Source organism: Onychomys torridus, chromosome 5 (assembly GCF_903995425.1).
Source record: "Onychomys torridus chromosome 5, mOncTor1.1, whole genome shotgun sequence".
Taxonomy (NCBI): domain Eukaryota; kingdom Metazoa; phylum Chordata; class Mammalia; order Rodentia; family Cricetidae; genus Onychomys; species Onychomys torridus.
This window is the reverse complement of record NC_050447.1, coordinates 120,072,401-120,086,094: the sequence shown is the minus strand read 5'-3', so window position 1 is coordinate 120,086,094 and position 13,694 is coordinate 120,072,401. Positions and strand designations below refer to the sequence as shown.

The following is a 13,694-nucleotide window of genomic DNA, read 5'->3' as shown; positions in this document are numbered from 1 at the left end:
TACAATGGAGATCTTATTTGGGAGTTCGCAAACAGCAGTCACCTTAACTGTGTATCTTTCCCAGCTCACATCCCCGTCTGTTGCCTTTTTTCTAAATATGAAATGCTGTGTTTGCTTAGTTACTTAGGAATGTTTTCTTCTTCAAGCTATAGTGGTCGCCTGCTTTGGGCTGCTTTTATTTTACATCCTGCCCAATATATGTGAACAATACTGGTGTCCCAATCCACCTGCATTGCTATCAGAAAATTGTTTCTGTATACTATCGCTTTAAACCAATCTTTACTGCTCTTTTTTGTTCTTATAAAAACTGTACATGGGGGCTGTAGAGATGGCTCAGTGGTTAAGAGCACTGGCTGCTCCTTTAGAGTTCAATTCCTGAGTTCAATTCCCAGTAACCACATGGTGGCTCACAACTGTCTATAATAGGATCAGATACTCTCTCTGTCATGCAGGAATACATGTAAGTAGACCACTCATATACATAAAATACTTATATAAATAAATCTTTAAAAAAATAAAATAATAAGAACTGCACACATGATCATTTTGTCCATTAAATCTCCATCCTCGCAGTCCATTGTTCTCATTAAGAAATAAAAAGATGCTGGCCATGATGGCACATGCCTGTCATCCCAACACTTGGAATGTGAACTCAGGAGAATTGGAGTTCAGAATCATCCTCAGCCTCAGCTACATAGTGAGTTTGAGGGTAGCCTGGGCTACATGAGACACTGTGGATGGTGGGCAGTGCAGAAAACTAGTCTGTGCTCTGGGAGAAGAAACTTCAGTAATTATCTTCCTACTGTGGCTTGGAAGAATGTATGTGCTTCAAGGGACTGGACACAGTTGAACCAGGGTCCCCTATAGTCAGATGTGGTAGAAAGCATCTCTCCAACTTGCCAAAGAGAAAATATCTCCCATCAGTTTCTCTGAGGTGTCGGGGTATCAGCCCAGCCAGTCCTGAGAAATGGCTCATCTTCTACCACAGTTTCTCTTTGGTCTCATGGTGTTGGGGCAGATTTTTCTGGAAGCTAGAGCTGAATGAAAAGCCCTGGGCTTTTCCAGACACTGCCCTCCTCCTTCCTGACTCCACTTCCCTGCAGCTCAAAGGCTGCATGCTTCCTGAGAGCAAGAGCAGAGGCTAAGGAGATAGGGCACGTGGTCCAGGACGCTTCTTTACCACACTTGTGTGTTTATAGCCTATGACTATAAGGAATTAAGGAATTAAGCTATGTGTGTCCTCACTCCAGGGAAGTCCCTCTCAGAGCCAGTAACTTCCAGGGTGGCCACAAGAATTATTTGGTAGCACAAGACTTATAGTCAGGAGACCCAGATTTTCCTTCCACTTCCTAGTTCACTTAACTATTGAATTTTTTCTTTTCTAAAATGATAAAATCAATGCAGTAATTCTCAGAATTTCTTTCTGCAATGAAACTGTGTGGCTCAGTCAATCTCCAGAGTAAGATAAACCATAGAGTTCTTTGGCTGTGACTTCCAAAATGAAAATCACCAGCTTTGCTAAATTTCAAGCCCATTTCAAGGGCTTTATAAGAATTCTTTGTAGTTTTTTAAATTTTTTATTATTTTATTTTATGTGTATGTTTTGATTGCATGTATGTCTGTGTAGCACATGCATGCCTGGTGCCCATGAAGGCCAGAAAAGTTCCCTGAATCACTTGAAAATGGAGCCATAGATGGTTGTGAACCACCGTGAGGGTGTTGGGAATCAAACCTAGGCCCTCTATAAGAGCAGCCAATGTTCTTAACCACTGAGCCATCTCTCAAGCCCCTCCCTATTTGTAGTTTTTTAAATAGCTGTACCTCTTGAGTTAAAAATTACTTTTATTTTATTTTATCTTATTTTTTGTCTGGGCATGGTGGTGTATGCCTTAGGGGAGCAGAGGTGGTCTGTTCTTTTCTGTAAGTTCAAGGCCAGCCTGGTCTACACAGTGAATTCCAGGCAAGCCAGTGGGAGACATATTGAGGCACTGTCAGAAAAAATAAACAACACCAAAAGAACTGATTATTTGTTAAAAATGTGGATTTAAAAAAATTAACTGTAGCTCGGTGCTGCATGCTTTCCTAAGAGTGTGCTACCCAGGCTAGGGTAGTGGTGGCTGTTGTAAAACACATGCTTATTATAAAATTATAAACATATGTGAAGGCCTGGGCTCAGTCCTCAGCACCTCAAGAGAAAAGCTTAGTATGAGCCATATAGCATCAAGCTGTGGTTATTTGATCCCTCTTCCCATGGTCAAGGTCATATCTACAGACCCACTGTTGGCTCAGTACTTTACAATTATTCTGTCCTGATTGCTGAAGTCAATGCAATGTATAAGGTGGTGTTAATGCCTGAAAGCTCAGGCTGGGTCTTGTTTGGTGAAAGTACCTTTGTAGTCTAAAATGTAATGTTAGGGGTTGGGGATTTAGCTCAGTGGTCTAGTGCTTGCCTAGCAAGTGCAAGGCCCTGGGTTCGATCCTCAGCTCAAAAAAAAAAAAATGTAATGTTATGTTATTGTTGTCTGTTCTTTGACCTCCGTAAAGAAAATCAGCTCCAGATCAATTCTTTCAGCATTCAGCTTCCACTTAGAACTGCTAGTGGTAACAGCCAGACTTTGAAAAGTCATGTATTTTGAAGTGTACATGTGCAAAAATAATTTTAACGACTGTAATATTTTCTCATGTCATTAAAAAAGATTGTTATAGCTGGGTGCTGGCGCCTGCCTTTAATCCCAGCACATGGGAGGCAGAGCCAGGCAGATCTCTGTGAGTTCGAGGCCAGCCTGGGTCTACAAAGCGAGATCTAGGACAGGCACCAAAACTACACAGAGAAACCCTTTCTCGAAAAAAAACAAAAAATAAACAAACAAACAAAAGGTTGTTATAAATTTAAATAAAAGTTTCCACTGGGCATAGTGGAGCATTCCTGTAATCCCAAAATTTGGAAGACAGAAGCAAGAGGACCACTGTAGGTTCAAGGCCAGCCTGGTCTCCGTAGTGAGTTCCAAACCAACCAGGACTGCAAATTGAGACCCTGCCTGTAAAGAGACATTGATGGTGATGACAGTGACAAATCGAGGGATCTGTAGTCTCATTTCTAAGGAAAATTGTCTCTCCCCAAACTCTTGTGTTCAGTGGGGTTCTTTCTCTTGCCTAAGGTTTTTAACCAAAATTGTTACCCGGTGTAATTATTGCAAAATGTACCCATGCCTTTGGGGCAATTGTGGTCCCTCTACAGACGACACTGGTGACCTGTGCATTCCAGTGGCTCAGCTTCCCCTGAAGTAGCCAGCACAGAACCTTCCATGCCCTTAGCCTGGATCCCCAGGCGTTCCTTTGGCAACTTCATCCCTATGAGCGATGATCTCCAAGAATGGCTGCTGGGGATGGTGCCCTGAGCGGCCACCATCTGTGTGAACCATGGATTAATCATTTTATCCTCTAGAGTCTCAGTGAGAAAAGGATCTCTAACCCCTTCATAGGTTAGCCTCTGTCTAGCAAAGATCATCCCAAACCAGGCAGTCTAACCGGAATACATGTGGAATACAGTGGGACAAGGCCTGGCCCAGGATGTTCTTTTCAATCCTTATCTAAGAGAATTCTCTTTAAACATATTTGTTTTCCTTACTTTAAAAAAAAAAAAAAATGGGAGTGTTAAAATGACTCAATGGGAAAGGCACTTGCCTCCAAGCCTGACCACCTGAGTTTGAGCCCTAGAACCGACATGGTGGAAGGAGAGAGATGATTCTCAAAAGTTGTCCTCTCTCTCTCTCACACATGAACACATAACACACACACACACACACACACACACACACACAGAGAGAGAGAGAGAGAGAGAGAGATGAATTTAATCCTTCCTAACTTATCGGGATTCAGTGAAATGCTTTATGGTGCTAATGTTGTGTGAGGCATCCATTGTAACATGTTAAATTATTTTCCCTGTGTGCTGTTTGAGAAAGCAAAATGCATGTCCTTTTTGTTTATTTTCCCCCCAGAGAGATGAGGAGGATGGCGATGATATGGATAGTTATCAGGTATTGCTGCCACTGTCAATCCTGTGCATGGGGCACAGCTCTTGCTAATCGCCAGCCTTCGCAAAGCAGAGCCCAGGGAGGTGGAAACAGGGCCACAGAGTGAGAACATGCACTTTCTCACTTGCTTTGGCCTGCTCTGTATGTGATCAAAAACACAATATTGTTTCTCTCAATGTTCCTGTTGACTCCAAATCTGTAACCAGACACTGCATTGTTTGTTCTGCCGGCTCCAGTGGCCATGCTGGGCGAGACCATGATGGCTGTATTAAGATGAATGATCTCAAAAAAACACACTGCTCTCTGTTCACAGTTTTCTGGTCCACTCTTGTCTTTCTCTACTAAATTGCACTTTGCCTATCACTTATGGAAGATTAGTGTTACCCTAAATGCCATTTGATTAAAAACAAAACAACGCTTTTATTGGGCAACCAGCTTGGAGACTGTACGCAGACCTTTGTTTTATTTAACCAATTCCCCTCTTGTTAGAGTCAAGCTTAGTTCATTATGCTGATAATTTAAATAGCAGTGTTCTCTTGTTGGAAATGGAGAAAAGGGGATGAGCACATGTGGCATAGGTACGCAGTCAGCCTCAACTAGCCTGACAACCATGGATGATGGTGGGGTCATGGTCAAAGTAGTCAGCCAAGATGAAAGTTTCAGGCATGAGTTCCAGTCCTTGTCCTGCTTTCCCATCCCAGTTGAAAGGATGGGTTCTCAGTGAGTCTTCTGTATGTCAGTTGTGGGGACATTGTAGGAAAAGCTCCCAAGTTCCCGCTCTTAAGTATCAGGTCATCGTTGTTAGGAGCAAGGCCAAGGAGCATCCGGGGTAGAATTGGTGGTTTTTCCTTCCCTACTCACAATTTTACTAAGAAAGGATGGGAGTGAACATAGACGGGGGTGGGGGTTGTCAGCATCCCCTCAGGTCTCAGCTGTGCCATCAACTAACGTCTTGTGGCTTCGGGCATGCTTCCTGCCATGTTCACAGTGGAGTCCAGCAGCTGCTTCTGGGAGTTCTTCTAGCATGGCTGACTGCATGTGGAGTTTTTGCATGGGAGATTTTTGGTTATCCTTGTGGTGGCGGGCTGTACAATCTTTGCAGCAAATTTAAAAGGTTTTCTGTTGACCTATTCTTTGCATTTCAGAAAAATCATGTATTAATAGTAAGGCCATTGAACTCTGAACTACATAAATACCTGTCACTCTTCTTACTGTTTGATGTTCTGGGCTTTGAGCTTTGCTTATGGTATCCTCCTGCTTGAGACCACACATCTTTCAGTGAATTGCTGCCATGCAGATGCACACAGACAAGGGTGTGCACACATGCAGCCTAAAGTCATCTTGCAGCATAAATATCATCCTGCTCTAGCATCGTTTGAGCTTATCTTGCCTTTCAGTGTAACTATCCTTCTGATCCAGGGGTTCTGATTTCTGGGTACCAACATCCATGGTCAGCATGGCATAGTCTATGACCTCTGCTTTCTCACATATTAATTAATCACTGTGACATTCAATGGCCTTTCCTAATGAAAAGTTCCCCAATCTACTTAAATATCTTTTTTATACAAAAGGAATCATTGTCTACACATTCTCTGGAGAAAGAAAAATCTTCCCTCTCTTGTTGTCAGGAAGAAGACTTGAACTGCGTGAGAGAGAGATGGTCAGATGCACTCGTAAAACGACGGGGATACTTAGATGAACAGATTAAAAAAGTCAGCAATAAAAAAGGTACGCGATGGGGTCCAGGCGATGGCCCAGCAGATAAAGGCACTTGCCGCCAAGCCTGGCAGCACAGGTTCAATTCCCAGAGCCCACATGATAGGAGAGAACTGACGCTCACAGGCTGTCCTCTCACGCCACATGTACTGTGACACACTTGTCCCATCCCACACACAAAATAAGTAAATGTAAAAAAAATATAGATGGGATTAAACTCTCCCAGGAGTAGTAGCTTTTTTCAGTATTTTACAGTGTCAATCATCATCATCCTTGTGAGCCATATTTTAATCCCAGCTCTTGAGAGACAGAGGCAAATGGATCTCTGTGAGCTCAAGGCAAGCGAGTTCCAGACCAGCCAGGGCTACATAGTGAACCCCTGTCTCAAATAAATAAAAAGATGGATGGATGGATGGATGGATGGAAGGATGAATGGATGGATGGATGGATGGATGGATGGGATGGATGGATGGATGGATGGATGGATGGATGGATGGATGGGATGGATGGATGGATGGATGGATGGATGGATGGATGGATGGATGAAGAGCGAGAGAGATGGATGGATGGGTGGGTAGATGGATGGATGGATGGATGGATGGATGGATGGATGGATGGATAGATAACCTTGTACTCTCAACTTGACTTCACAGTCACTCAGGGTACTTAATGCTTTACCAGTACATGTGGATGTTTCTCCATTTCATGTCAACAAAATTCACCTTGATAAACCATCTTACCTTAGTATGTGGTGTGTGTGCCTAGGCCACTGATGAAAATTCAGTGAGTATACCCTGGGAAGCCCAGAACTGAGTTAGGAGCACGAAGATGTAAATATATATATATATATATATATATCCGGTAAAATCCTTTTCACAATGAACATTGAGAAAAATAAAAGTTTTGCAGAGCAAGGTATACAATGCTTATAAATCCCCTGTCTTTGTAACATGGCTTATCATTTTATAAACAATATCACACCCATTAATAAACTGGATCATTCCAGCGAGTATGTATTCCTAACCCTTTCTCAGATCCAGCACTAGTAATACAAACCCCTTTCTGGCCCCTGTCCCTACTCTGTGTATTTCTTCTGGCCTCTGCTACCTAAAGCTGATGTCACATCCTATCCCTGTCTGGATGTCCACGCTTGATCTTCAGAGCCTCACTTCCTTCTTTGGAATATGGTAGACATATAAACCATTTTGGATATTCCAGCGTGAACAACCAACCCAGATGTGTTACCTTTAACAGCTGCCCTTCTCTTCTGCTGTCTCTCATGTCTTCCTGACATTCCACAGAGAAAACAGAAGACGACATGGAGCGGGAAGCCCGGCTGGTGGAGCAGTGGGTGGGGCTGACGGAGGAGAGGAATGCAGTGCTGGTGCCTGCCCCCGGCAGTGGGATCCCAGGAGCACCTGCTGATTGGTAAGGCACCCTTTATGCAGGTCAGGCAGGGTGCCGAACATTGCCTATGACAGGAGCAGATAGCTTTCTAGGATCAGCTAGGTTCAGCTGAGGGAAGGGCCACCCGTCTCCAGCATTCCCTTCTATAACTTCCCCACCACGTCCAGCTTCTTCCAAAGGTGACCTGACTGGGGGTAAATACCACATTCCCCTCTTCCTCTGAATGAGCAACTTGGATCCCGTTTCCTCCCTCTAGACTGAGAAGGAGATTTCAAAATACACTGGGCTGGAAGGTGCCTTCAAAAAACACTGAAAAAACAGCTGGGCATTGGTGGTACATGCCTTTAATCTCAGCACTGGGGAGGCAGAGGCAGGTGGATCTCTGTGAGTTCAAGGCCAGCCTGGTCTACAGATAGAGATCCAACATAGGCACTAAAACTACACAGAGAAACCCTGTCTCAAAAAACCAAAAAATAAAAAAAATACATGTAGGCAAAACATTCATACATCTAAGAATAAGAAATAAGTAAAACATTTTTATCTATTTATCTATCTATCTACCTATCTATTTTTAATTAATCAATTAATCTATCTATCTAATTATTTATTTATTTTAGAGACAGGGTTTCTCTGTGTAGTTTTGGTGCCTGTGCTGGATCTTGCTCTGTAGACCAGGCTGGCCTTGAACTCACAGAGATCTGCATAGTTCTGCCTCCCAAGTGCTGGGATTAAAGGCGTGCGCCACCACCACCCGGCAATAAACGAAATAACGAAATACTTTTTTTTTTTTTTTCTGCCAGAGCTGAGGACTGAACCCAGGGCCTTAAGCACTCTACCACTGAGTTAAATCCCCAACCTCTAAACAAAATACTTTTAAAGAAAAGAAACAATTCCAGCCATGGAGCAGGACAAGGGTGCTGTTAGATGGAAGGGGATGGATCAGAACCTAGAGAAAGTAAACCAAAGGAACAGCAACACAGAAAACTCAAGGGAGTGAGTACAGCTTGTGAGGGGAGGCGGTGTGCACAGCAGAGACCAGGCAAGCTCATTGCTCACACTGGCCCAGCTTCATTAGAACCACCGCAGAGGGCTCTTCAGGAGCCTTGGTCATATGCTTCCTCTTCTGAAGCCAATCTAGGGTAGGACCTAGGGTGACATTTTATGAACACTCAAGACGACGTGAGGCTGGACAACATCACATGAGAGAAGCTGAGGTGAGGACGACTTACGAGGGCTGGCTCTGAGGAGCAGTAAGGTTGGAAGGAGCTGACTCCTCACAGGGAGCAGCCTGCAGAGAGACTGCACACTACATACAGGGTCCTAAAGGTGGAAGCTGCATGCGGAAGCAGCAGGATGAAAGTTCTGTGCCTGCAGACTCAGGTTCTCTCACTTCCTGGAGAAGACCCCGGAAGTGATACCACTTCCATTATTGAGAGAGATGGAAATAACACTAATGCGTCCATTTGTCCAGAGCAGATCTGGACGCGTGTATTGTGTTCAAAGGGGATGTTGGATTTTCTCCTACCAAGTCAGCGCAAAGGCTGAGGATGTAGCTCAGTGGTAGAGTGCTTGCCTCACATGGAGGCCCTGAGTTTGATCCCAGCACTGCAAAAACAAGACACAAGTAAAAAGGCAAAACCCCCAAACAACAACAAAAAAATCCAAAGAACAAAAAAACAATATATAAGTAAGTGTCCAAGACATGGTTTTGTAGTGAGAATGAGAGTTAGAAATCAAGAGAGCAGTAGGGCGGTGGTGGTGTACACTTTTAATCCCAGCACTCAGGAGGCACAGCCTGGTGGATCACTGAGTTCAAGGCCAGCCTGGTCTACAGAGTGAGATCCAGGACAGGCACCAAAACTACACAGAGAAACCCCGTCTCAAAAACCCAACAAACCAAAAAACAAACCACCACCAAAAAAGATCTATTTTGTGTGTTTTTTATTTTTTGGTTTTTCAAGACAGGGTTTCCTCTGTGTAGCTTTGCACCTGTCCTGGAACTCACTTTGTAGACCAGGCTGGCCTCGAACTCACAGAGATCCACCTGCCTCTGCCTCCCTGGCTTGTGCCTACATGTATTTTATATGTACCACATGTGTGCCCGATATCTGAAAAGGCCAGGAGAGGGCATCAGATCCCCTGGAACTAGAGTTACAGAGAGTTGTGAGTCACAGTGGGGTACTGGTAACTAACCTGAGTCCTGAAAGAAGAGAAAGTGTTCTTAACTGTTGAGCCATCTCTTCAGCCCCTGGAACTATTTCTTGAAAGGCTTCAAAGAAACTTTGTATCAGATACTCACAGCTAATGCATGACTGATACTTCTTTTATGTGTCACAATAATTCCCATGACTTGTGTCAACCATGAGCGTCAAAAAATGATGTGTTTTTATAGCAAAGTTTACTTCTTAGAAATGATAGGTGCTTGCTGTTAAGCCTGACAGTCAGAGTTTAATCCAAGGACGCCTGTAAACTGTCCTCTGCCTTGGTACATGTGCCCCCTTCACACACAGAGACACATACACAATAAGATAAACATAACAGAGAAATGTGATGGGGTGACATGTGTAGGTCCCAAAACCCCACAGTGGGTCCTTCTGTTTCCATGGCTCTGCAGCATTTTATTAATTAAAAAAATATAAAACACACATGTTCTTATGATTAAATGTTGTTGTTGAATTTAGGGTCCCACCTCCTGGAATGGAAACACACATACCAGTTCTCTTCCTGGATCTGAATGGTAAGTAGGCACTTAACCCATCCCAGGGTCATCAAAGTCAACTAAGATCTTCACCTCCTCAGACTTGTGTTCTTTGGGTACATAAATCACTTTGATAATTACTGATGTGATACACTAGGTGAAAGATTGGCTCTGGACACATCATAAGCATGGCATATGGACACTGGAAGAGAGATGTGGGTGTCTAATCTCACACAAAGCACCCAAGACATTGAAAATTGCAAAGAGGAACACAAAGCGTGTGCTCTGGGATATTAATGATTGACATCACTTTCAAAAGGAGTGACCCTGGAGACTGTGTGTTAGGCTTGGCGAGGGCTGAGACGTTCATGTCTGGCTAGTACCCTCTGACCTCAACCCTCAAGGTTGGGAGAGGAAGAGAGGGTAACAGACTTCCATGACGTGACAGCAAGAGAGAGAGGAAGCAATAGGGGGCATCCCAGGAGAAAAGGCTGTCATGAAACCCATTACTTTTTAGGCTGATTTTTTTTTTTAATTAATAAAAAAAAGTATAGAATAAGCCAGGCAATAGTGGCACACACCTTTAATCCCAGCGCTGGGGAGGCAGAGGCAGGCGGATCTCTGTGAGTTCAAGACCAGCCTGGTCTACAGAGTGAGATCCAGGACATCCAGGGCTATACAGAGAAACCCTGTCTCCAAACAAACAAACAAACAAAAAGTATACAATGGGAAAATTAATTTTCAAGGCATATTTTAAAATGTTGTTCTTTGCTTAAAAACTTACTTTCTTTGTCCTATCTTCATCTTGTGCCTTGAACTTGGTCAGCGGATGACCTTAGTGCCAATGAGCAGCTGGTGGGTCCCCACGCATCGGGTGTGAACTCCATCCTGCCCAAGGAGCATGGCAGTCAGTTCTTCTACCTACCCATCATAAAGCACAGTGATGACGAGGTAATTTACCCTCAGGGCTCTCTTGGGGTCTTCACTAGAGCACACAAGCCCTCTCAGCCTGATAAACTTCTGATAGGGACACTGAGGGCTTTGAACAAAATGCCACCTGTTACCATTCAAGATAGATGAAGGAAGAAATCTATTTGGTAACAGCAAAGAGAATTGATTTTCTTTCTTGGAGATGTCTCGTAGCATACTCCTGTCCCCTAACATTCTGCTACTCACAGGTTTCAGCCACAGCCTCCTGGGACTCCTCGGTGCATGATTCTGTTCACCTGAATCGGGTCACACCACAGAATGAAAGGATCTACCTGATCGTGAAGACCACAGTTCAGCTCAGCCACCCGGCAGCAATGGAGTTAGTGTTACGGAAACGGATCGCGGCCAATATCTATAACAAACAGGTAGTGACAGGGCTGACTTGCCATCATGTGTGCAAGGGAAAAATTATTTCCTGTGTGACATCATGCTTTGTAAGCACCAGTAAACAGGCTTGATAGAACCCATAACCATGGTGTTTAGGTGAATACCACAGAAGGAAATGCCAGCCCCAAACTCATTAACTTTACCATGTTCACTGGCTAGGATATCCATAATCTTTGGGGTTGTAAACATGGATCAGCAGTTAGGAGCACTTTTGTAGGGGAAAGTTTTCCTGTGTCCTGCCTGGTCTCGCAGCTGCAGTCCCAAGTATACACACAGAGGTTTATATTACTTACAAACTATATGGTCTATGGGTCAGGCTTCTTGCTAGCTAGCTCTTATAACTTAACCCATTTCTATTAATCTATATGACACCACATGGCTGTGGCATTACTGGTCTGCTGGCATCTTGTTTATCCTTGGGCGACGGGCTGGCACCTCCCCTGCTTCTGCCTTTCTTCTTCCTGTCTTTCTCTTGGATTTACCACCTGGCTATAACCTGGCTCACCATAGGCCAGTGCAGCTTCTTTATTAACCAATCATAGCAACACATATTCACAGCATACAGAAAGACCATCCCACTACACACTTGCTGCCCATCTAGAGAATTTGAGTTTGTCAGGTGACTCACATCAGATTGTAACTCCAGCTCCAGGGGATCCAACACCCTCTTCTGTCCTCCTTGGGCACCCACACACACACATGCACATACCCACACACAGATTCACACAGACGCAAATGAAATAAACCTTTTCTTTAAAAAAAGAATTTAGGCTGGGTAGTGGTGGCACAAACCTTTGATCCCAGCAGCTGGGAGGCAGAGCCAGGAGGATCTCTGTGAGTTCGAGGCCAGCCTAGTCTACAGAGCGAGATCCAAGACAGGCACCAAAACTACACAGAGAAACCCTGTATCGAAAAACAACAAAAAACAAAACAAAACAAAACAAAAGAACCTACAAGACATGCAGCGGCATCTGTAACTATCTCGTTAGTGACGATGCTGAGACAAAGCAGACTTCTGCTGCCTTGCCAAACCCCATGTCAGAGGTACTGTCAACAAAACCCCGCCCCCTAGGCTCTTCAGAATGTTCTAGGAAAGCTGGCTACACCCTGGAGAGATGAAGGGCAGTTAGCACAAGGGAAGCAGACACAATCCCAGAACCCCGGGGATGGGATGCTACCCCTCTGCCAATCACAATGGCACTTCTGCTCTTCATGGTCTCACCGTGTAGCTTTAGTTGGAATGCCCTCTGTAGGCCAGGCTCACAGAGATGAAGAGCTCACAGAGATGCTCTGGGGTGTCTCTGCCTCCTGAGCGCTGGGGTTGAGGATGTGCATCACCACACCAGCCTGAGACAGGAAGTTTTAGAGAGCTTTATTACATTTGTACATTTATTTAGTGTGTGTGCACTTGCATGCTGCAAAGCGTGTGCAGAGGTCAGGACAACTTGCAGGAGTCAATACACTCCTTCCACAAACTCAGGTCATCAGGCATGGGGACAAATGTCTCACAGAGCCATGTTGCCAACCACAGACAAGATTTTCGGTTTAGTATCTCGTTTGGTTGTATTGTTTTCTGCTCTTTTCTTATTTTATTTATTTATTTTAGTTAGTTACTTGAGAAAGGCCTCATTCAGTAGCCTAGACTGGCCTCAAACCCATTATATTCACTGTGTTACCCAGACTAGCTATGAAACTGATAAGGAATCCTCCTGCCTCCGCCTCCCCAGTATGAGGATTTTAGATGTGAGACACCATGCCCACCTCATTTAAGTTCAGGGTTTTGTTTTCTTTCTTTCTACTTTGTTGCACTTACCTATACTACTTGAATCACCATCACAATACTTTTCCAATTTGCAGAATGTGAAGTAGATTTGTCTTAGATTCGACACACAGTTTAATCCGGCTTTCCTTTCCTTTTTTCCCAGAGTTTCACGCAGAGTCTAAAGAGAAGAATATCACTGATAAATGTATTTTACTCTTGTGGAGTGACCTATGAGATAGTCTCCAATATACCAAAGGTAACGCTCACTGTTTCTTCAGATGTCAGTGTGTAAGAGTGTAAGGGGAGTGTTGGTTCAGTGTGCTTTGAAAGCACGTCACAACACTTAGGAAAACGTCATTCATAGAAAAACAGTCGCTTCCTTTCTGTGCCTTTAGGCAACTGAGGAGATTGAGGACCGGGAAACACTGGCTCTGCTGGCAGCCCGGAGTGAGAATGAAGGCACTTTGGATGGAGAGACGTATATCGAGAAGTACACGCGTGGTGTGCTGCAAGTGGAGAATATTCTGAGTCTGGAGCGGCTCCGGCAGGTGAGGCGCTGACTGTCTAGTCCTGAGGATGCAGTCGTCAGAGGAGGAATGCTTGAGTGGCCATTTGCCTAGTGAAAGGCTTTGACAAAAGTTCGTGTGTGCGTGTGCGTGTGCGTGTGCGTGTGTGTGTGTGTGTGTGTGTGTGTGTGTGT

General features: G+C 44.3%; 1 protein-coding gene across 1 annotated transcript in view; it reads left to right on the top strand.

Moving 5' to 3' along the window:
- Kif13a (kinesin family member 13A) overlaps positions 1–13,694 on the top strand; it is a 185,282-nt gene that overhangs the window by 151,532 nt on the left and 20,056 nt on the right. Inside the window, 8 exon segments of the mRNA XM_036186987.1 lie at positions 3,999–4,037; positions 5,663–5,762; positions 7,052–7,178; positions 9,839–9,894; positions 10,682–10,806; positions 11,034–11,210; positions 13,158–13,250; positions 13,390–13,542. Of these exon segments, the coding sequence (XP_036042880.1) occupies positions 3,999–4,037; positions 5,663–5,762; positions 7,052–7,178; positions 9,839–9,894; positions 10,682–10,806; positions 11,034–11,210; positions 13,158–13,250; positions 13,390–13,542 (870 nt within the window).